The sequence below is a fragment of the Ictalurus furcatus genome, chromosome 20, assembly GCF_023375685.1.
Source record: "Ictalurus furcatus strain D&B chromosome 20, Billie_1.0, whole genome shotgun sequence".
NCBI lineage: Eukaryota > Metazoa > Chordata > Actinopteri > Siluriformes > Ictaluridae > Ictalurus > Ictalurus furcatus.
The window spans coordinates 8,168,145-8,192,642 of record NC_071274.1 but is presented as its reverse complement, the minus strand read 5'-3'; the positions used below and the strand labels follow the sequence as shown (position 1 = coordinate 8,192,642).

Below are 24,498 nucleotides of genomic sequence, written 5' to 3'. Positions count from 1 at the left end.
ACCTCGAGAGTTTTTTGAAAGACATTTAAGACAACTCAGGAGTAGTAAGACCCTTATAACAGCGTAGGAAACCCTAAATAGGGAGGGTCTGGAAGCATCCTACATGGTGAGTTACAGAGTGAATAAGACGGGCAAATCCCATACTATTGTGGAGGACTTAATTCTTCCTGCTGCGGCTGATATAGCTGGTGTAATGCTTGGGGAAAAGGCCCCAAAAAAAACAATACAGAGGATGCCATCATCAGAAAACACAGTTTTAGAGTGGGGGTACGCAAAAGGATATTAAATGCCCTGGGGGGGGGGGGGTACACTACTGTAAAAAGTTTGGGAACCACTGCTCTAGAGAACTCTTGTTTTATGTGAATCTCCCAGGAGATCAGCAGTTTCTGAAATACTCAAACTAACCCACCTGGTATCAACAACCATACCACGATTAACTGAAGTGCTTAACCTGTATCTGCATGATTTTATGCATTGTGCTGCTGCCACATGATTGGCTGATTAGATAACTGCATGAATGTGCAGCTATACAGGTGTTCCTATTAAAGTGAATGGTGAGTGTATTATGGACAATAACAAAATAATAAACAATATGTTTTGATATTTTGTCACTCATTTGTTTACTCCTAAAGATCGTTCTGTGATCATACAAGGAAATAATTCTTATTCACAACAGGCTCATACTGAGTTAGAATTTACCCACATTCCTCTCAAGGTTTCTTCCTTATATGGTCTCGGAGTTTTTCTATGCTGCTTTTGCTTCTGGCTTGCTCATTAGGGATATAAATTATAATGTAATTATAATAATGTCTGATGTTAAAGGCACTATACACATATAATTGCTATGAACTGAACATGTCTTGCACATATTTTACTAAGTTAGAGAATGTGGTTAATAACTACACGTTTCCTTATATTTTCCCGCATATTATGGTTATCACACATTATGGCATTCTGTTCACATTATTTTGTCACAGAAATTGCATAGAAAATGGATCACCACTGAATGTACCATAATATTTTGTTAGGCACTTATTGCTTTTTACAGATTATTAAAATTATTACTTATGTAAAGTAAAAAAAAAATACAATTATTTGGTTGAGAGGAGAAATTAGGTCATGGGTCTGTAGAGATGTGAGGGCCTAGTTTAGCTAGGATTCTCAGCTCCAGTCCTGGAGGGCTGAATTCCAACACACTTTGGTGGCTGCTCTAATACTCCTACTGAATCTGTTAATTGGCTGGAGAGCTTAATCTGAGTACTGCTGCACCCCAGGACTGGAGCTTGGTTTAAGAGTTAAAAGGAATTTGTTCTGACCCAGGGGGCAGCACCTGCTTGTTTTCTTGACCTCCTTAATAGTGCCAAGGACATTTCTGAATTCATTGAATGCAAAAACATGTAAATGCTTTGACTCACATCTTACATTTCTTAGCGTTTGCTTAGTTCTAGTAGTATAAAAAATGTTCATCATCGTTACATTTCCCCTTTCTCTGTCTCAGGGGTGGAGGAGAGGAGAACCCTGCATCCCTGGCTGAGAGCTGCTTTCGGGAGTTACTCGGTCGTGCTGCATATGGAAACATGAACAACGCTGTTCGGCCCGTACTAGTGTAAGTACAGTTTCCATTGCAGCGTATGAACACTACTATAGAAACACCATTGTATACAACCACCATTATATGATCTTTTCAGCTACCTTTGGAAGTCTAGCTTTGGCATGCATGTTTCATTCATGCATGAATGTCCTAAACAATACTTTGATTTTCATCTCAAGTAGACTATAGTAGAAAACAAAAGCATTTTTAAATGATTAGCATTTTGGTGTGCTGTCTATGCCTGCAGTGACTAATACATTCTCTTAAGGGTGTAGACTGTAATGTCAGCAGTTAGCCTCTTTAAGCTGATCTTAGTACTGGATTTAAAGCTTAATGCCCGGTATCGAGGGAAGGGGCAAAAGGTTACAGGCAAGGACTTTGTCTTCTGTAAGCACATATATAAATCGACAAGTCAATATTTATAATTTGGGCCTAGTAATTCACAAAGGCCTCATAACACTTTATCATTGACTACGTTTACATGGATAGCAGTAATCTAATTATTGACCTTACTCTGAGTAAGACGATATTGTGATTAAGGTGTTTACATGAGTCACGTTTAGAATACTCCTTTCATGTTCCCATTTTACATGTTATAGAACATTGTTCGATTAACGTCACACGTCATGTCACTGCACCACACCATTCGACGTTCCCTCCAGAATTTCACGTATCAACATACAGTTCGTCTTTGTTATGGTACCGTGTATATAGTTTTGGGTGTTTTTATTTAAAATTTTTACGAACGCTTCAAGTGCGGTTAATTATTTGTCATGCCGTACATGCAAATAGACGACTGCTTGAAGCCGTTGGCTGCGTCCCAAACCGCGTACTTACCTACTGTATAGTAGCCGTGATGCACGTATTTCGTCTACTATAGGCCTATAGTCGGCAAGTACGCAGTTTAGGACGCAGCCGTGCTCTCTTTTTTGCCGTAAAATTGTTGAGCACTGCCGTGTGTGTACGTGTCCTGTCACAAAATGCGGTGAAAACTCCCACACGACGTTAATAATGTGATTAAGGTGTGTACATGTCTGTAATACATGTCAATAATGCGACTAAAACAGGAGTACTCCACATGTCTTAATTTGATTTATGTTTACTTCAAGTATGACCTTAATCGGATTAAGGTAATTAAAAATTGCTGTTTACATGGTAGTTTCTTAATCAGAGTATTGTCTTAATCGGGTTATTATTGGATTATTGTTGTCCATGTAAACGCACTGACTGAAACAAAAAAGAGTAAATTACAAACTGACAGCTAGTTTCAAATTAACAAACTAAAACTTTAAAATTCTTCTGCTTGAAATTAACTTGCTGCCTTTTCTTTAAACTCTCTTCATCAACGTCGTGCGTTTTAATTTTAATATCCGCTGTACTGATGAAGTCTGATCTACCATGAAAATGCTGGAAATGTGCATGAATTTAAGTCCAGGTCTTCATAATATCCATCTTTTCCTAAACTAAAATTATTTCTTTGTTTGCCTATCTTTAAAATATGACTGCAATTGCAGGAAAAAGAAAGAAACATGGTCCAATCATTGCATATATAGACTCAGTGGCCACCTAAATGTATATCCACTCATGATCTACCTAATAGGCTGCAAATGCTTCTAATAAGTCCACGCATCTGTATCTGTATTCTGTTAAAAACTCTTGCAGCTGCATTCTGGACTAACTGGAGCTTGTTTATGCACCTACTGCATAAACTGCATAAGTCCACACATCTCTGCTTGTATCAAACAAATAAACTTATGTTCTTGCACCAAAATTGTTCCGACATCTCAACATTTAGGCAAAAGCTTAGCCAAGAAACAGTTGGTCTTAGGGCATTATTAACCCAGAATGATTACATAATATTTGTAGATGTTTGCATAAACACTGAGCTTCTTGTAATCTTCCAGCTCTGACTCCACTCATCAGAAATAGTTCATTATTTGCCTTTGGTTTTAGAAATAAACACTGATTTGAGAGTAATCTAAATAAATCCATGGATAGTACAAATAACTCTGCACAATAATCAGACATTTAAAGTAGGATTAGCCCATGGATCTATGAGAGCTTCATATAAGCTAGATATATTATTTAATTTGTGCATTCATGTTTCTAATCTGAGGTAATTTTGAAAAATTGCAATTTTCTCCGAAGCTTTTTTGCTGTGTTTGCGTGATTTTTAGTTAATTTCTGAGTTTGGAAAATCGCTAAATTCTTGAGGGACTGTCCCTTGGTGGTCAGCTGGTAAATTTCTGTTCTTGTAGAAGAAACCATTTTCCTAACATTAATGTGGTGTGATCCGAGTAAGAGTCTGAAAAAGGTACATTCTTAAGCCTGGACTGAGCTTGCTTTTAATTATGCATGCACATGGATATGTGGCTGCCATACATGTCTTGCGGCTGTTTGGCACGTCCTCAATTAACGCTGTGCGTCCGTCTGATGAAATACCAGAGTAAATAGTGGGAGCAGTATAACACTGTAACGCTGTGTGCACAACTGACTTAACAAGCATGTCTCAAATTACATGTTTATGTAGTATTCTTCATAGCACATAAACACTATCCAGTTTACCTATTAAGGTTAGTGTTTGAACTTGATTTCTCATGTGGTGTTCAAAGCTACCAAAAGGTCTGTCTTGTGTACCATTTTTCTAGATCTTCTAAAGTAGTAAATACTTTTGAAAATTAACATCAGAGTTTTCAATTTGAGCCATAGCTCATGAAAACAATCAAGACAACATCAGACAGTTTAAGAATGGAATCTGTTAATTTAGCCCTATAATTATAGGATTCCAGAGTCATCTCATGAGGATTTCATGAAGTCTTGCCATAAACTGCATTTTTAAAAAATGGAGTTAGATAATGTTTATGCAATTCAATATCTCTAAATGAGATGCTATAAGATCACATTCCACAAATAATTCCATAAAATAAATTGTAGCCAGAGAGCATGGTAATAGGAAGGTCCTTTGCATCTAAAGAACACATCTATTTATACATGCAATTCATATACTTATACAAGCTGTGAAGCAGCAACTCCATTGCTGAAGATCTTGACCATTCTTTTAACTAGTATACAGCTCTGTATACAGAGCACCAATAGGCAGTGTTTACAGGATTTCACTGCATTTATTGTGGGCAAATATGCTTGATTTTGCTGCAGCTTTTTTCAAAAATGTTTGCTTTTTTGCAGAAAACTACTTGAATTGGTGAAATTGAAATTGCATAAAATTGTTTTTCATTGTCTTTCGCAGTGATGTTTGTTGGTAAATGAGACCTTTTAGCTGTGCTCATGTATGGCGCACATGAATCGAGGCGGGTTTTGGCTAAATGCGTGTTGTGATGACATCACATGACACGTCTTGGCTTAAATCTGTATAAAATCTGCAGTAATTTTTGAAAAATTGCAAGCTCCTTCAAATATTGTGGCGTTTGCTTAATTTTGTGTTCATTTCTGCAATCTCAAAATCCTGGAAGGACTTTGCAGGAAGGACTGCTGCTCATGCTGCTTCACAGGGCAGCGTAACACACTCTGAGGAAAGAGCTATCTACCCTCTTCTGCATACATGAGCTCACAGATGCTTATGATTGCCTATTGTCGTTGTGATTGACAGGGGAGTTAGAATGGCTTTCCCTTCACCCAGAGAGTACAGCCAGTAAAGAGAGTACAGAGAGGTTTGCTCCCTTGGCTTCCAGTCCTTGCTGGCTGTGGCATTCAAATTTGATCTCCTGACAGTAGGATGCTTTTTTTGTTGCACCACACAGGAGCTTTTGTTATCACTTTATATATCACATTATAGCAGCTATATACATTCCTTCACCAGTCTCTCATGTTTTCTTTCTTTTGAAGTGAAATAGAAAAAATATGCAGCTTCTTCATGTTACAGAAAAGCCAGGAAATGAAGAATGTCCTGTGAGAGAAACCTTACTGACTGTTACAAAGCACTGACACTTGAAAATAAATGCATCCTTACAGAAAACTACAGTCTTCCAACCTTATCAACTGTTGTACATAGGTTGTACAACTGTAGGTTTAAATGTACGAGACATTTAAACCTACTCGACTGTGTTTGTGCTTCTCAAGCAAAGTGTATATTTACTGTATCACTATTACGACCAGCGGAGACGCAATTGTTACATACGCAAAATTATTAACCCACATCTACGCCAACGGTTATTCAAAATCTTATAATTATCATTTTAATTGTCTGTTATTGAAGAATATTTTAGAGTATATTTGATTTTTTTTTTTTTTTAGTATTTGAAAATGAACGAGCTTTGTTAACATAATTCTGACCTGGAGCACAAGAAAAGCTAAAAGATGAGGTTGAAGACAGAATAATCTATTTCCACTATGAAAAATCCTTTATGCACATTTCATGTACATCACATTACATTATTTTACATAAGGGACTTCTCAGCATTTATTAACCAAGAAAAATCGTCCAAATCTATGCTTGACAAGCATGAGTTTTCACAATACCTTATGAAGATGAATAATTTTCCAAGTCTAACTATCGAGATTCTAAGTAACTGGAGACAGAACATTCTTATACTCCACGTAGAACATAAACCATTGAAATCATTTGAGAAATGTAAACGCTATTGTGCTTTTTATCCAGAAAAAACACAGTTCCCCTGTTTACTTGTATTTGTTTATAGGGCAGTCTTGCCCAAATCAATATGGCGGACACGTTGTGTTTCTTTACAAAGTGACATCGCCAACTACTGGCCTGGCATGCATAATACAGCATTTTTAGTCATTTCGCAGATCTGTGTGAACAGGGATTGTTTTGACAGCATTGTTGTCTGTACGCAAAACTTTTCAAAAACGCAAAGGTAAAACTTTTCCTTTTTAGTACATCATTGCCATGTAAACGTACGCTTAGTTGACTTCTTACCACAGTTTTTCCTGTGGAGAGAGAGTCCCACTTTGGATGTTACACTTTGTGGCTATAAATAAAGTTTAATCACACCTAAATTTGGCTTTGTTTGCTGCTACCCTCTCAAAGTTCAACCACTGAATCAAATAGACATGGTACACTAACGAGGGTGGTTCTATATATTTTTTGTCCTAAAAGTAATAATGTTTTGCAAAACTATAGCTTTTAGCATCTAATCCACATTGAGTGCGACTTGATGATGGAGTACAACAAACCACGCTTTGAACAAAGAACAAAGCGCTCTCGCCAATGGTGAACTATAATGTAACCATGCGTGTTACTCATTATTATTATTATTCAGTAATTCTAAGAAATACCTCTTGTACTCATAAAATTGTTAAGATGCTCTCAAATATTGAAAATTCAAAAGTATAGACTCATCCCCAATATGAATGGTGCACACTTTAATTTCCAACAGCAGTCACATTGTCTTCACTGTTGTTTTAATGTTGAGCATATTAGCAGGTCTGTGACCTAGAAGACACTACTTCCATCAGGGATTTTTAGCACCGGGATCTGACCGATAATGGCAAAGCTAATGTGCTCTATTTGTGCTGTCAAGGCTCGCTAATGAGATGCTTTTGTCTCTGCTTAGTTATCGGCCAATTAGGACCAAGCTGGATGACTGTGGGAAGTAAATATCAAAGCATTGCATTCAGCCTTTCTGGCACGTTGCGCACATCTCCTTTTGAACAAATTCTGTAATGTCACACACACCTTCTTTTGAATATATTTAACTATCAGTTTTGTTTGTTCCTCTCTGTTTATATGCTAATGTGTGTGTTGGTTAGTTAACATCTTCACAGTAAGGTGTGCATGTGAACAGCTTGTTCAGATCGAGCTTTTGAGCTTTTGTGCTACTGTGTGTGTGTAGGTGTGTGTCGAGAGGAAGGTTTTGAAGTGCACAGAAAGAAGAGAGGTTTAATCTTTAGGGGACAGATCTGTATCTTTGATAGCGAATAAAGGTGATGGAGAGGGAGAGAAAGAGAGAGAGGCTTGGAAGGAAGGATTGGGAGGCTTTCTTTCAGGCATTTTAAAAATAGCTCAGATTGGGGGCAGATTGACGTCACCATGGTGACTACAGGCAGGCAAGAGAGGAAAAAAGAGGATGATTGAAGGAATAGAAGAAAGTGGGAAAAGCAATAGGAAGGATATATACAAGATTTGAAATAAAGTAGATTTGAGGCAATATGAGGCAAGCAAGCAGAGAATAAATCATATCAGACTAACAGACTGATTCGAAATATATTATTAGAACATCCACATCGTCACTGTGTAGCACTAATGTATTTTTTGTCTGTGTGTAATTATTATTAATTGTCCCATTAACGGTGCAATAGGTATTGTTCTATTATTTCTTACTAGGTCCAAATAACCTGGGGGAAAAAGTAGAATATGATAAAAACTAATTGTTAACCACTAATTGTTAACTAATTGTTAGCCATGGCTTCAGCACAACTGTATTATGCAGCTGAGAAAACCTGTTTGGAAAACTGCAGTCCTGGCTGAGTTGCTTGTCTGTGTTTACATGGGCCTCCTGTCTGTCTTTTTAAAGACACTACTCAACAGCCCTTCACTCCACCCCAGCTGTGTCTGTTCAGAAAGGAAAACATGGCGGAATCTGATAAGCGCCCAGCGCAGCCTGATACATTTACTGTGAGCAAAAAAAAAAACAACACACCATGCTTCCAAAAAACCTTAATGACATGAAATGTAATAAAACTAAATTACACCTTAGTAGCACTTTTCCAAGATGGAGAAAGTTATTACTGGTGAATGGGAGAAAGTTGTTTGTAGAATTAGTGATGTTCTTCCTGGACGTGTATATAAATGCAATCAGTATAAAGCATTGAAGTGTTTGAATGGATGAATTTACATAACAAATCAAGTAGGTATGTTTTTACCACTTAAGCCCTATTCGGATTGGACTAGTTTTACATGAGGATGGTGGGGTAATGTCGTTGTTCCAGTATCTCTGGAATTTTAGTCTCCTCTGAATCTGTTGTCACATACATGCGTCTGTTGTGTCTTGTACAAGTGTGCGTACATACGTATAGAAAGGTTAAACCGTATTTTACCTTTTATAAAATGGCCAGTAGTAATAACCCCAGGTAAAACTGTATAATTCTCCAATATAAAGATACTCCATGAAGCTCTCTTTTCTATCATCTCCCACCGAAACCAAAATGAAACCATATTATCCAAGTTTAAAATACAGAACCATCACATATATCCAATGTTTAAAAGGACTTGTCAAAGAAGCGATTATTCTCAGGGTCTCTGGGTTTTAGAGTTATTGAGTTCGTAACACAGGTGTAGCATACATGTTATGTGCATGTATATATCTACACACACAGCAAAAAAAAAAAAAGAAAGAAACGTCCTCTCACGTTCAACTGCTTTTATTTCTAACAAATTTCTTAACATATAAATATTTGTATTAACAAAAAATCATTCAACAACGGAAACATAAACTGAACAAGTGTCACAGACATTTGATGAACAGAAATGGAATAATGAGTCCCTGAACATGGGGGGGGGGGGGTCAATATCAAAAGTAACAGTCAGTATCTGGTGTGGCCACCAGCTGCTTTATGTACTACAGTGCATCTCATCCTCATGGACTGGTCAGTTCTTGCTGTGAGATGTTACCCCACTCTTCCACTAAGGCATTTGCAAGTTCTCGATTCACATGACTGTGCGTGCCTGATTCAGTCATGAATCTAAATCTGACTTAAAGGTCATTCATATACATGCAAATTGAATAGCATAATATGTTCCCAGAATAGCTGTAGAAGATTTAGAATAAATAAGAATTAGAAGAAGAGTCTAGTGGTTCCAGAGAAACCCTGAAGATAGTTATTCTGACATTCAAATGGGTCATTAAAGATATTGGTGTCAAAGACAGTGGCATGATAAAAATAAACAATTTCACTGAAAAACTATCAGCAGCATCATAGACCTTTATGTATTACACATAAAATAGCTGAAAATTATTCTACTTTTTTCTTTTTGTCAATTAAACCTAACATTTATGAATTTATGATGAAAGATGGAAAGAAATATAAAATAAAAGAATAAATAAATAAAACATAAGAAAATAATTGTCAAAATTAACACTGTCAGATATTTATCACATTGCATGGATTCCCTGAAGATTGTGTTAGAAATTGTTTATATACCACCATCGCAAGAAATTATAGTAGCGGAGTTCCAATCTCATTCTGTTCACCCACATTAACCCCTGATTGTGGATGTGTGTGCCTGTGTGTGACTGACTCTCTCTCTCTCTCTCTCTCTCTCTCTCTCTCTCTCTCTCTCTCTCTCTCTTTTTCTTCCAGGCATTTGGATAATCATCATTTGTGGGATCCAAATGAGTTTGCAGTATCCTGCTTCAGAATCATAATGTACTCCATACAGGCAAGAGATATATATATATATATACATATATACACACACACCACACACACACACACATACATATGCACAAATTCCTCTTCCCCCATCTGTCTGTCTTTCTGTTCCACTCCATCCTGTCTTTGATTTTCTTGCCTGGTGATCCCAGGTGTTCAGCATCCACTACTAAAGATAAGAGGCGATCAATTCACATCTATAAGTAATGTTTGAAGGTGTTTGTTCAAGTGTTTGTGCGTGAAGATAACAAGCACATCAGTGCATATCAGACACATGTGTGTGAAGGGGAGTTATGCAGAGATGTTCAGTATCAGTGAATGATAATGGGTTATTCAAGAAATGTGTGTGTGTGTTTTCCAGGCTCAGCACTCACATCATGTGATCCAGCAGGTTCTGAACCACCTGGACACACACAGTAAGAATACGCCACGAGAAAGAGCAGGTATCGTCCAGGTGCTGCTGGAGACTGTCGCCATAGCGGCCAAGGGCTCCGTTGGTAAGAAGTGTGTATGTGTACGCGTGTGTGTGCGTGCGTGTGCGTGCGTGCGTGTGCATGCGTGCGTGTGCATGCGTGCGTGTGTGTGTTTGAGACAGACTGATGTAACATGACAATCTGAATCTTCCATTATTCATTGTGGAGTCTGTATTGGACCTGAACTTTTGATTGAAACATTACATGCTTTCTTGTTCTCAAGTCAGTTTCCCTTTGTCCTTCCTGTCATGCTTTCATTGTTCTCTTGTTTTCTGCTTTCTCTATTTGTCAGTGCTGCTGTCTGAACTGATGATAAATATGATTTACATGTCTCGACTAACTAATCCAAGTCCATTTCACTCACTGTGTTCTGTCTCTCCCTTGTGTTTGTTTGTTCTCTTTTAATCTCAATCTTTCCACTTTTCTCTGTCTTTCTTTTTTACTCTTTCTCTTAAATGTTTTTGTCTCGCAGGTCTTACTGCTCCTAAAAATCTAAATGCTTACATGTTTCTCAGTCCTCCCTGCTCGCCACCTAATCTCTGGTTGGGTAGGTTAAATAGCAAAGACACAGCCAATAGAGTGTCTCATCAGGTTGTAACCGCTGTGTTTGTAGTAAGATAGCCATCTGTATATTTTCTAATAATAAGTATTGATGTACAGTTTAATTAGATCCCATTCCCATATGGCTATTTGGAATTCTCAATCTACAGTATCCTCCACTATTATTGGCACCCTTGGTAAATATGAGAAGAAGGTTGTGAAAATTTTTATTATGTCTTTATTGTGTAATGTTTTGATATTTTGTTAAAAGAAATCACAAAAATACTCTGCTCTCATGGCTATCAAGCAATTGCAAACAATACACAGGTTTATCAAAACATATATTTGTTAAATATAGGTGTGCAGCAATTTAGTTAATACTTTGTGCTACCTCCCGTTGCCAAGATAACAGCTCTGTGTCTTCTCCTATAATGCCTGATGAGGTTGGAGAATACATAGCAAGGGATCTGACAATTATTGGCACCAATATTGGCACAATTATTGTCATCCCTATTCATATGAGAAATATATATTTGAAGTATATTCCCATTGATATTTTAATTTTTTTAGTACACCTGGGTGACTCCCTGTTTCACAGGGGTATAAATATGGGGTAACACACAGGCCAAATTCCCTTAGTCATTCATAATAATGGGTAAGACCAAAGAATATAGCTGTGATGTGTGGCAAAACGTTGTTGAACTTTAAGTGGCTATAAGAAAATAGCACAAGCATTATAAATGCCCATTTCCACCATCAGGGTAATAATTAAGAAGTTCAGGTCAAGTGGAAATGTTATGAATCAATCTGGAATTGGACATGTGTCTATATTGTCTCAGCGCACTGTGAAGAGGCTGGTTCAAGTGGCCAAAAAAATCTCCAAGGATCACAGCTGGAGAATTGCAGAATTAGTTACATCTCGGGGTCAGAAAGTCTCCAAAACTACAATCTGAAGTCACCTTCAGACTCATTCCGCTGTCCCTTCCGGTAGTTGGGTGTCACTATGCACATATATACACACGAGCAGGTACAAGGCTCTGTGCTGCTCAGTTCTGTCTGCTGTAGCTCTCATCTCTCCCCCTTTTATCCTTGCTGCTGCTCACTGAAACACAGAACACTGATTAGAAAAATCCCACAAAGGTGTAGGTCCTTAACACTCACCTTTCCCGACTCCGGCATCATTTCACAAACCGGCGCTCGACCACGCTCTTGCCTCAACAAACAGCTTAGGGTATAATGTACTGTGCGTCACCATTAAATATTTTCGTTATTTTTTTTTAACCAATTTTTGGCCAGACAAGTTGTTATTTCATAAGTAATTATTACGTTCCGTATCTGACCAGAATGCAGACTGGACCTGCACTTGTGTCAGTTTTGTAACAGTTGTATAAACGGTCTATACACTCAGCTGTTTGTTTATAAATCCAGTCATCTCTTTAAATATCAGTTCAACCAATACATGTATCATAATTTTTTGCATATTTGCATGAAGCCAACTCATCTGCCAACATGCGCTTAATAATATTAATAATAATAATATTAATTTTATTATTTATTTATTTTATTTTATTTTACTTATAATGTGCTTTTCTCATACCCAAATCCCTACAAAAATGGACACAGAGATAAAATACAAAAATAAGGTCATAATACAATACAGTAAGACAATAAATATAAAATAAACAATAATTAACTCTACACCCTATTGAAAAAAAGCTAGATCAAATTAATCAGTGTAAGCTATTTTAAAAATATGGGTTTTCAACATTTTTTAAAAACTGCTTAATGTGGGAGCATTTCTGACTGTAAAAGGAAGTGCATTCCATAGCTTACAGGCCGCTAAAGCTCTCTCACCCATAGATTTTACTGTGCTGCTGAAGAGTGAGAGAATCAGCAGAACGGAGAGAACGAGAAAGCGTGTACGGGGCAACTAAGTCACAAATGTAAGAAGGGGCCATTCCATGTACAGCTTTATATGCTAAAGTGAGAGTTTTAAAATCAATACGTGATTGAACTGGAAGTCAATGCAAATTACAAAGCACACCAGTAATGTGCTGAATTGAAGGAGTATAGGTGAGAATATGTGCTGCTGAATTCTGGATGTACTGTAGTCATTTAAGATGGTTATAAGTATATGCAGATGGGTGACAAATTAAAGGAAAAATGTCTTTATAGTATTTGGGCACCATGAGCCACCAGAACAGGTTCAGTTCTTGTGTTAAAAATATTATTTTTTTCCCCATTTTCCTTTAATTTGTCACCCATCTGTATATATTTACAACCATCTTAAATGTGCCTGTGTTATTAGGCAGAATCAGCCCTAATTATCAACACCAAAAGACTTTATTGAAAAATAATAAAGGGTCACTCTGTAGTAACAATTGAAGTCTATACAATGAGAAATGTTTTCGCAAAATGCTTTTTTATTCTCAGCTATAAGAGGAAAATTAAACAATGTGTGTACCCAAGCAATTAGTTTTTTTGTCTCAAAGCTTAGAAATAATGGTGATCATTTATTCCCCAAGAAAATGTTTCAAAGGCTATGGAGGACAGCTATTGGCTCATCCCTATTATTCCTACTGCTAATCTCCTTCACCCAATTAAGTTTTTTCAAAGTTATTTATTTACTTTTGTATCACAATCACAAGAAGAATCTGTTAATACAAAAAGGAATTTACGCTTCTGGTTCTAGAGGCAACTGGAATATTATATACAATTGATGACTTTTACTTCTGGCAAGGAATGGCCTTAATCATTAATTATTATATTTATTTAGCTCTTGTATTTCTGTATTTCACAGTCCTTATAATGTAATGATTAATGTGGCTGTCACTCAGATGTCAGTGTCTTCTTATTCCCATTGTCTCCACAGATCAACTGCACATGCCATGCAAAAAGAAAGACACGAGTCAGACAACACAAGCTGTGTTACGCAGTTAAAAGATAAACAAAGGAACGAATGAATAGACAAACCAATTAATAAATAAATAACATTCAGAACAAACAAGTAAGAACAAATAAGTTAAAGGATACAGAAAACCTATATAGACACACTACAGAAAAAAGTAAAAGAAATTAATGACATAAATAAAACAAGGAAATCATACCTGAGCCATTTTTTGTTACTGTATTGACAACAGTCAGATATTATCTAATTTATTTTTGTTAGACGTTTAGAAATGGAGGTCAGGGCTGGAGATCAGAAATGGTGGTATAGGACATTTTGCTTTTGGCTGAAGAAGTGAAACGCTTGCTAAAAGTGCAGCTACAACTTGTCTCCCCCTAGCTGTACTGCATAGTGACTACACATAGGGCTACAGCCGCTTTATTCATGTTTATTTCCTACAGTCTGATGGCAGTTATGTGTGTACAATTATTTACTTCCTGAAGACAAAAATAATAGAAATGTTACTTATCCTTACATGGATCTATTAAATATGAATTTTGGTATGAATTAAAGAGGGGTTTGGAATTTTTATGCTGCTTTTTTTTTGGAAAAGCATATGGCAGGAGCTTCTTTCTAGAAGACAGGGTAGCAGTAATGTTTTTAAAATATTAGCTGAAAAGATGTATAAAGCAATATAAAAGCCTTAGCAATGCTTTAGTGATTTAGTGTAATATTTGCCTAATGGTTTTGTGTGTGTGTGTGTGTGTGTGTGTGTGTGTGTGTGTGTGTGTTCTCATAGGCCCAACAGTGTTAGAGGTTTTTAACACCTTGCTCAAGCACCTCCGTATGAGTGTTGATTTTGAGCTGGGTGATGGTTCTCGCAGAAACTCTGGAACAAGTGTCTCTTCCGGCCGCGGCAAAGAGAACGAGGAGCGCATCGTCCAGAATGCCATTATTCAGACTATTGGTGAGTTGACATTGAACACCTCAAATTTGAATCCTATCATCATTAATTGGTTAAACCACTGAACTAACTGTCTGAAGATTGACTAATTCATATGCAACACACTGTTAACTGTTTATTCATATTTCTTCAGGTGTCCGTCTAAGGAACTGAGCAAATATGTATCATGTTTTAACACCTGCATATGTTTCTGAATGCTTTGTGATTGTGTGTGCTCAGGGTTCTTTGGAGGAAATCTACCAGATTATCAGCGTGCTGAAGTTATGATGTTCATTATGGGGAAAGTTCCGGTATACGGGACACCTTGTCATTCTCTGGATACCGACAAAATTGGGTAAGAGATCCTGTATCTGTTTGTGTACAACTGCATGTCTCTGTGAGTGTCAGTTTTTTTTCCTATGCACATTAGGTTTGCTGTGTATGTGTGTGCGAGCATGTATGCCTGTGCCTTTAATTGTGTGTGTCAGTTGTGTGTGTGTGCGCGTGTGTTGTATGTATATACCTGTGTGTAGGTATAGTTTTGTGTGCCTGTATGTGGCAGTTTTATTGTACATGTACAGACACTTGATCTCTTGGTTGTTTTTGTTTGTGTTTATAGGTTACGTGGCTCATCACACTCTTTATACTGAAAGCATAATGAATTCTGGTGCTAGTAGAGCCCCAAAATGAAACATCTGGGATTCAGTTTTGTGTGTGCTACACTATGAATTCTAGCATTGTTCCTTTTTTTTCTTCTCTGTATCTCATGCTGTGTCCCTCTCAGGCCCCAGGGTACTAAAAGGGTTCAAACGATGCTCCTCAGTTCTCTCATTATGGTAAGTTGCTTTTCTGGTACCCACTCGTACTATACAGTTGTGTTTTTAACACTGAGGTGTTCACTATGCATCATGTTTGCTAGTGTAAATTGGTTATGGTGCTGTTTTGTAGTTGTGGTATATTTTTCTCTGCAATTTGTTTTTTTGTGTTCTCTCTCTCTCTCTCTCTCTCTCTGTCTGTGTGTGTGTGTGTGAGAGAGGGAGAGAAAGAGAGTTGGGAGGGTGGACAGGACAAGCAGATGAGATGCAGGTGTGGACTGTTGGCATTGCCTCTCTGACATTACAGCCACCCACTGTGTGTGTGAGAGAGAGAGACAGACAGACAGAGACAGACACACACAGAGAGAGAGAGTAAGACCAAGCACACAGCTGCAGCTGGGTCTCATAATGAATGGCAAAAAGCTGTCAGTCAACCAATTAGGGCTACAGAATCCCTGGTTGTGTTTGTGTGACTGAGACAGAGAGTGAGAAGGAAAGAAAACAGGCCAGTGCACTTGTGTTAATTGTCCTAGAACTTGTTTTCCAGTAGTTCCAGTTCTACTTTTGTGCCCATTTGCCAGGACCTTACCACTGCGGCCCTGATTTAGCCTTGCGTTGCCATGGACACAAAACGTGTTAATTGTTGTCTGGCAGAAAGGCCTCATTTGCATATTTCCTCATGGTGATTAGTATGGAATGATTTCGCTTTCATTTCTGTATTGATACATGATTATCTATGTTTATGCTCTCACTTCATTATCTATGTTTATGCTCTCGATATGACTCATATCGAACATGACATATTTAAATGTGAGTTACTTTTGGAGGAATAAGGTGATTTTGTGGAAATGTAATATCATTTATCATCATAAAAACAGTACACACAGTAAATACACTACACCTTCATTTATTTTAAAATGCATTTGTTTTTTGGCAATTGTTCTTGCTGTCCCATGGTGGATATTTTACAGTGTCCAGGTTCTCACCGCCCCAGAAATCTTTTTTTCTCCCCTCAAACATGACTACAATGTCATGTTTTGTGTGTGTGTGTGTAGGTGACGTCTGGATTTAAGTGTAAAACGATGAGTGCGGGTTTGCCGGCTGCATTTCTGGAGCCCCTCTGCTCCATCTCTCTAATGGAAGACAGCGAGCTGCGGCAACTGGTCCTTGAGATCCTACACAACATCATTGATCGCCATGACAACAGGGCCAAACTCCGCGGCATCCGGTGTGTTTCTCATTTCGTTCACATAGTCATGTGTGTCTCCGTGTGTCAGTATGTGCACAGATATCTTTTTGCTTGAGAATGTATAGTAGATGTTTCATAGTTATTGTTTCTTCTCTTTTCAGAATAATTCCTAATGTTGCAGCTCTGAAAATAAAGCGCGAGAAGATCTCCAAACAAGATGTAATTTTCATGAAAAAGGTAAGCCAACACACACACACACACACACACACACACACTACTGCTATGGAAGCAAATGAAAAAAGTTCCAGAATTTAAAAAAATTGTAACATTTATACATGATTGTTTAATGAAAATTATAATAACTTGCTAAAAGTATATAGTAATAAAATGGTAAAATTATAAAATGGCTATGACATACAGTACTGTGCAAAAGTTTTAGTCACATGCAAAGAAATGCTGTAGAGCAAAGATGCCTTCAAAATAATAAAAGTGCATGTTTGTACATTAAAAAAGAGCAGTAAACAGTAGTCAATATTTGGTGTGACAAAAAAATGTAAATAGTGCAATTAGTGCAGTTTTATAAGGAAATGAGCTGCAAGTTTTATTGTGCATCTTGCAAATCCAGTCACATAAATAAAAATGCACAAAGCAGCATTAATAAGTAGAGCAAATGACAAATGCAGTACTCAAAACTGTATATGAAAATGCATATGTTCAGAATTTCCAGACCAGTGTTGTCTTTGTGTTGCTGACTGTCCTTGATGTTAAAGTGTGTTGTGACTGGGTAAGATCAGGGCAGATACTGCTGGAGGAGATATTTTACAGTCGGATGGCCACCGACAAAAAGAAATTGCATAAATAACACTTCCTTGCACACCATGGTGGAATAGATCAGTAACTCCAGGATAATGGATTGGAGATGATGGGTAGCACAGAGCCTGATAGCTGCATCCTTTTTTTAGCCACTATCCAGGGCCATATGTGCTAGCTCTGGCCTACTTGTCTAGCTTGTTCAGGCACCTGGGATCTTCTGAGCTGTTACTGTCTCACTAGACTGCAGCATTAAGGAATACATTTTCCACAAAAGAAATAGCCCAGTACCCTGCCTTACACATTGAAATGCCTGAGACTGCTGAGCTTTCAGGTTGTACTTCCAGTCCAGTGTGGTTTCAGGTTTGTACCACCTCCACAATCTGTCCCTGAAATGGTGAGCAGGCTCAGGGGTTCCTTTTTCTTTTTCCTTTCTCCAACACCAACTACTTTATCTTGCTGAATTTCAATGGCAAGTGGTTCTATCTGTTCCACAGTACAGTCTTCCAACCTTCTGTACTTTATCTTATCTCTATGTGCCTGACAATGGGAGGGGTCATCACAAATTACAAAACCTGACCTGAAGATGCATTTCAAGTCAGCTGAGGAAAGAATGAAAAAGAAGCTAAATGTATAAATTCCTTGAGATGCTCCATTATTGATCACCATCTCATATGCATCTCGTATACTGTTTGTTTTTTGTTAAATTAAAAAAAAATCCTGTTGCTGTCTATGGCATTTGTCTTTTCCAAGATAAGAACAGGATGAAAAAGAGGAAAATCAGGCTATTATAAACTTCTGTTAGTAGGTCAGTGGAGTACATTATAAAGGTTCAGTGAGATGCTAGAGAACCCCATAGAAGAAAATGGTACTAGCCAATTTGTTTTATCTGCTAAAGACAACCAAGCAACAGAGATGTATGTCTCCAGCACTTGCATAACTACACTCTTAATGTCTGTTTTGGGACACTTGCCAGCCTGTAAAGCTATTCTATCCTTAATAATCATTGTGCTAATTCAATCAGGTCCTATTGACCTTCCTGCATGGAGCTTTACAATGCTTTTCCTCACCCAGTCAGCTGAGATGGATCCAGGGAAAAGAGGAGCTAACTGAATTAGTCGGAACTGCCAAATCTGTTAGAAATACATTTAGGTCATTAGACCTGTCCCAGTTCCGCTATACTATCAGATTACTAGTTTCACACTCCACTACATCTTAAGTGGAATTCAAAAGTACTCGGATCGTTACCTATGAGCCGAAAGCAGGCGATTCTGACCTTGAAATTTTTCATTTATGATATTGGCTATATTATTAAGGCCAGTATTAAGTCCAGTGGCACTATCAGTCAGTTTGTTATAACCACAATATGTCACCCAGAAATATAATGCACTAATAAAACCTATTAAATGTTATTCTACCATATTAAATTCAAAATAAGTATGACATTAATGAGTATTTGATTTTATAATCACTGTTAAGGGCTTATTTTATGTTTAGAGGAAATTTTTTTTAATCAGAAATAATGGTTATTTTGAGGACAAATTTTTATATGGATTGAATTATGACCTGGACGGTGCGGTGGTACAGTGGGTAGCATTGCCACCTCACAGCTCCAAGGTCTGGGGTTCAATCCTGAGTTTGGACGACTGACTGTGTTTCCGAGGTGTTCTCTGGTTTCCTGTCACCTCCCAAAAACATGACTGTAGGTGTACTAGCTAAGATAAATTACACCTGAGGTGAGTGTGTGGACTGGCCTCACATCCAGGGTGTATTCCTGCCTCACATCTAGTATTCCCGGGATAGTTTCTGGGTCCTCCATGACCAAGGTCATGATGAAGCGGTTACAGAAATACAGAGTACAATTTTGAACTGCACTTATTTAAAGTGAACTGTAGTGAACTGCAGATGAGGGCTAGGTCAGCCCATCTTTCAAAGTGTGGGCACGTTTTCATTATTGTAGAGTTTGTTGCATTATTTGATTCAGTTTGACAACTGAAAATATCAAATGGCCTACATCCCATTCAGACAATACAATTTTTCTCTTTAACATCTATAGCCACATTTAAATTGTGTGCACCGTTAACTGTGTTGGCAAGCAATCTAAAAAATAAAATACATTTTTTGTGACTTGTCCAGCAACTATTGACAGCACGTATAGCATTTTCACCCCTGCCTAAGCATTATGCCTTCTGTGTCGATACTTTTAGTTCTTCCTTATAGTAGGCTTCTGATTAATGAAGATGGAAGCCATATTGTTAAATGAAGACACATTTGCAGTGACTAACATGGTAATTACAACTAGGACTAATAATTCATTCATTCATTCCATTATTCTGGTTAGGGTCATGGTGTATTCGGAGCCTATCCCGGGAACACTGGGGAGGCATTACTATACCCTCCCTCTATGCACCACGGGATACCGTGCACACACATTCACATGCTCATTCACACCTAGGGTCAGTTTAATGTCACCAGTTCACTTAGCGGAATGTTTTTGGGGAATTGGGGGGGGGACCATGGAGGCAGGAAGAATATGTGAAACTCCAAACAGGCAGTAACCCAAGCTGAGGATTGAGCCCAAGACACTGGAGCTGTGCCATTATGCCATTAACTGTGACCATTCTTTTGCATACTATTCTTTTACATACTATTTCTTATTTACTGAAATACTTCTGACCAAGTGTAAACAAGGAGTTACAATGACATACAGGACCCAATTATTTATTCAGTCAGCAAATAGGAAAAAGTCAGTTTGGAAGAAAATGAAGCTCATCTCTTGGTCTGTCTGTCTGCTTTCCTGCTGTCTCTGTCTCTGTAGTATGGGCAGCAGTTGTACAGGCATATATATCTGGGCTGTAAGGAGGAGGACAACATGCAGAAGAATTTTGAGCTTCTCTTCACTGCTCTTGCTCTGCTCACTATAGAGCTAGCTACTGAGGATGTGGTCATAGACCTTATACGTCTCTCCCTTGCTCTGCAGGTACATACACACACAGATAGTAATCAGTTGATTACCTTGGTGTGCTTAAATGATTTCCTGTGTATATTAGGTTATCTGTCTTGTAACTGATTTTGTGAACATCTACAGGATATGGCTCTAGATAATGAGGAGAACATGCCAATGTTTATTCGCTGTGGTATCATGGCACTGATTGCAGCCTACCTAAACTTTCTCAGCCAAATGATTGCCAACCCTGCCTTCTGTCAGCATGTCAGCAAGGTATATGCACACAGATACACACAGCTGTACACATTCTTACTTTTTACTAATCTAATTTGGAACTCCAGTTATTCAGTAACCAAGAATAGCCCTAAAACTGAGCTTAACCGCTAGAAAAAAAATTGCCATTCTGAAACTGTTTCAGAGACTTGACTGTTTTTTTGAGGGCTGGGGGGTTTGTAAGCTCTATGGCTTATAGGCAGATACCGACCCCCAAAACCAATACTGCTTAATTTATAACCATCAGCGAGGACGTAAGTTGGAGAGGAAAAGGAGGCGCACAAATGAACCTGTGTGTATCCAAGTCCTGTCATATAATTTTTGGCTACAGGCATATTTCATAGAGAAACTTGAGGATATAGCAGGTATTTCCCAGCTGTCATTGAGTAGGATTGTTACTGTAGTGTTGGATCATTTCTCTTGCCATGACCTTTATCCAGTTCCACAACACTGATGCACAACAGGCATATGTGAAACAGGACCCCATGCAATTGCCGACTTTTCTGACGTCTTTAACTTAACTGTATTCTTGTTGTAGTTAATGCAGCTCCAAAAAATGTATTTGTTATATAAATCGCAGCAGGGTTTTTTTTTTTATATGTGAATGTGCAGATGACTTGCAATGTGCATTAGTTAATGTTCACAAAAAAATAATAATAATTAAAATGGAAAATTTCTGTGGCACTAGCAAAATGCCTCAGTGACCTTTTGTGGGTTCCCTATAAAACAATGATTAAATACCATATATGGTTATTTGTAAGCATGTCCATATTTCAATGAGCAGTGAAATGCACATGCAAAGTGACTACAAGCAACTGGTAATGTAAGCGTCATTGCTTACATTTGTTTGTATGATATGAGTACACATATTTGAGGAATCCCAATTTTTCTGTGTATGAAACTTCTAAATTTTATGCACAAGTAACCATTTAGAGCGTTTTCTGTGAAGTGTTGATAAATGAGGGACCTAGACACAATTATTAAGGATTTGAAAATATGTTCAAATCTTATCATTTATTTTATTTTGTAGGGATTCTAATAGTTTTGCTTAATTTTTGAGAGAATAGTGAAAGAAATAGTAGTTCCTATGAGAATGCTTTTGTTTGCCATTTCTCTAGTTTTACTGGACATTTTGAATCATTGTGTATAATGTTTATGCACTGATTATGCCCATTCTCTTGAGGGGTGCCAATAATTTTGTTGACTGTACCAGCTGATGTCTCCTCTCCTTGTAGGTTATTGAGTTGAGGAATATGGACGCTCCCTACTTGCTGCCTGAACATGTGTTTCGAGAGAAATGTGTGTAAGTATGCATTAGGGATGTACTAGCAAATGTATTACTTTGTTTTGTTTTGTTTTTTCCAAATGGCATCAATACAAGAATCAAATCAAAACAAGCACACACACTGATTCCTGACACACCAACATTTTAGCCATTCATGCTGCTTCTGTCCGCTCCTCTGCTCTAGGGCTATCAGATTAAAATTTGAACTTCAAATAGTCATCGAATTTAAGATAAAAATGCTAAAAACTGTGCATCGAATTTAAGATGTGTAGAAAACACTAGCACCAATTTTAATTTAAACATACTGTTGAAAAAATTACACGAAAGATATTAACAATGTACTAACAATGTTTTTTGAAGAAGAAAAATCTAGAAAGAATAGTTCTTGTGTTTTCAGATAATCCAATCATAGTAAATAATATCGGGGATTGAGCCGCTTAAGCTGCGTGAGTTGAAGCTGAACAGTGAATGAACTGCGGTAAACTGAAGCACTTTACTAGCAAGTTAATTAACTCACCCACACATATGAAATTAATCAGACATATACACAACATAAATGTAATATTACTACTTGCTTCTGCACAAAATTACACAAATACACAAGTGAACTTGAACTTGTAAGGCGCTAAGTAGAATGGTAAGTCATGTTGTGAATACGTTTTTTCTATAACAACGCACTAAAACACAGATAATGAATAACTAAAGCATAAAGAATTCACTATATTGTATTATAATAATGTGCTCACTGCAGTTTTCACATGTTCTTTATTGACATGTTTAAGTTAATATATAAGATTTGTAAATATTTGCATAAAATGTTTTAATTAAATTTCGTTTTTGCATTTCATTTTTAGTTTAATTTTAGCATTTTTTGTCAAATAAAATGCTGTTGATTAATATTCAGTGCCATTTTTTAGAGTAAAGTGCCATTTTTTAGAGTAAAATTGACTAAAATTAATAAATATGAAATGACGAAATATTGACCAAATTATATTGGTGCCATAAAATGCTCTTAAAATGACTATCATTTATCGCAATTATTTCAACAGGGACAATATATCGTCCAATAAAAGTAGTTATCGTGACAGTTACCCTGCCTCTTCACAAAACCCCCACCCCCCACAGTGTTTTCCAGTATTTCCAGAGGCAGGCTCAATAATGAGAGATACAGAAACAGAAAGAGATACAGATAGTGGCATTGCATAAAACCCCTAGCATACATAGAAGATGTATTATTGAATATATGTATTTTTTTAAATAGTTTTAAATAGATTATTAAATTCAGATTTATTTCTAAATAACTTTTTTTCCTACTGTATAGTAGTTTTTCATTTTTGTCGCTATGCTTGTGTGTGCATTTCATGTCCATTTTGCATATTTATTTGTTTCAGGCTGCCTGTGGCTCTGGACCGTGAGGACAGTGGCATGTATTTTCAGACAGCGGACCTCGCTGATGCCCTTTCTGGACCAGGATACAATGCAGAAAGACTTGCCGTGCCATATATACCACAAGTTACAGGTGCACACACGCGCGCACACACACACGCGCACACACACGCGGCTGTGGCTCAGTTGGTAGAGCGGGTTGTCCACTAATCGTAGGGTTGGCGGTTCGATTCCTGGCCCACATGACTCCACATGCCGAAGTCTCTTTGGGCAAGACACTGAACCCCAAGTTGCTCCCGATGGCAAGTTAGCACCTTGCATGGCAGCTCTGCTACCATTGGTGTGTGAGTGTGTGTGAATGGGTGAATGAGACACAGTGTAAAGCGCTTTGGATAAAAGCGCTATATAAGTGCGCCATTTACCATTTACATGCGCACACACATATACAGCTGCATCATCACTTTAACTGTCTCTTAGATGTTACACTGTTTAGTAATCTAAATGAATATCTGTTGATTAGTAGTGGGTAGTATTGTGGTGAGATGAGTTTGTTTTTTTTTATTTTTACGATCAATATGCCATATGTTATATGTCATAGAATTCTTTGCAGAATGTTGTCATGCTGCAAGGCTTTTTACTGGAGAGAAACATAACCGAGGTGCCATACTGACAGTAATTCTCTACTAATGTTATTTAAGAAAGTATGATTTGTGGGAATTATGTGGACTTGCGCTTTGTTATTGCTCTTTAGCTACCTAAATATACCTGGACATATATTTGCATTTTCAGTTTGTTTATTTTTTGCCACTGTAACACCACAAACTATTACAAATCTCTCTTCTGTTTGTGTGCACATACGTGTGTGTGTGTGTTTGTGTGTGTGTGTATACGTGTGCATGTACACACATCATAGTGCTGTATACAGTAGGGAAGATTCTGAACAGATGCAAACAAGCATCCAAAGGTACATGTAGCATTGTAGCAAGAGTGTGTGTCTGAACATGTAGAAT

At 37.5% G+C, this 24,498-nt stretch overlaps 1 protein-coding gene across 4 annotated transcripts in view; it reads left to right on the top strand.

The window, feature by feature from the left end:
• The window catches only part of efr3a (EFR3 homolog A (S. cerevisiae)), a 74,498-nt gene that overhangs the window by 41,947 nt on the left and 8,053 nt on the right, over nt 1–24,498 (top strand). For all 4 annotated transcript variants that reach the window (XM_053651609.1, XM_053651608.1, XM_053651607.1 and 1 more), the window contains 12 exons: nt 1,499–1,606; nt 9,869–9,947; nt 10,302–10,437; nt 14,640–14,807; nt 15,024–15,138; nt 15,568–15,619; nt 16,654–16,826; nt 16,949–17,024; nt 20,416–20,577; nt 20,686–20,817; nt 22,053–22,120; nt 23,494–23,621. In XM_053651609.1, the coding sequence (XP_053507584.1) occupies nt 1,499–1,606; nt 9,869–9,947; nt 10,302–10,437; nt 14,640–14,807; nt 15,024–15,138; nt 15,568–15,619; nt 16,654–16,826; nt 16,949–17,024; nt 20,416–20,577; nt 20,686–20,817; nt 22,053–22,120; nt 23,494–23,621 (1,397 nt within the window). The remainder of the gene's footprint in view (nt 1–1,498; nt 1,607–9,868; nt 9,948–10,301; nt 10,438–14,639; nt 14,808–15,023; nt 15,139–15,567; nt 15,620–16,653; nt 16,827–16,948; nt 17,025–20,415; nt 20,578–20,685; nt 20,818–22,052; nt 22,121–23,493; nt 23,622–24,498) is intronic.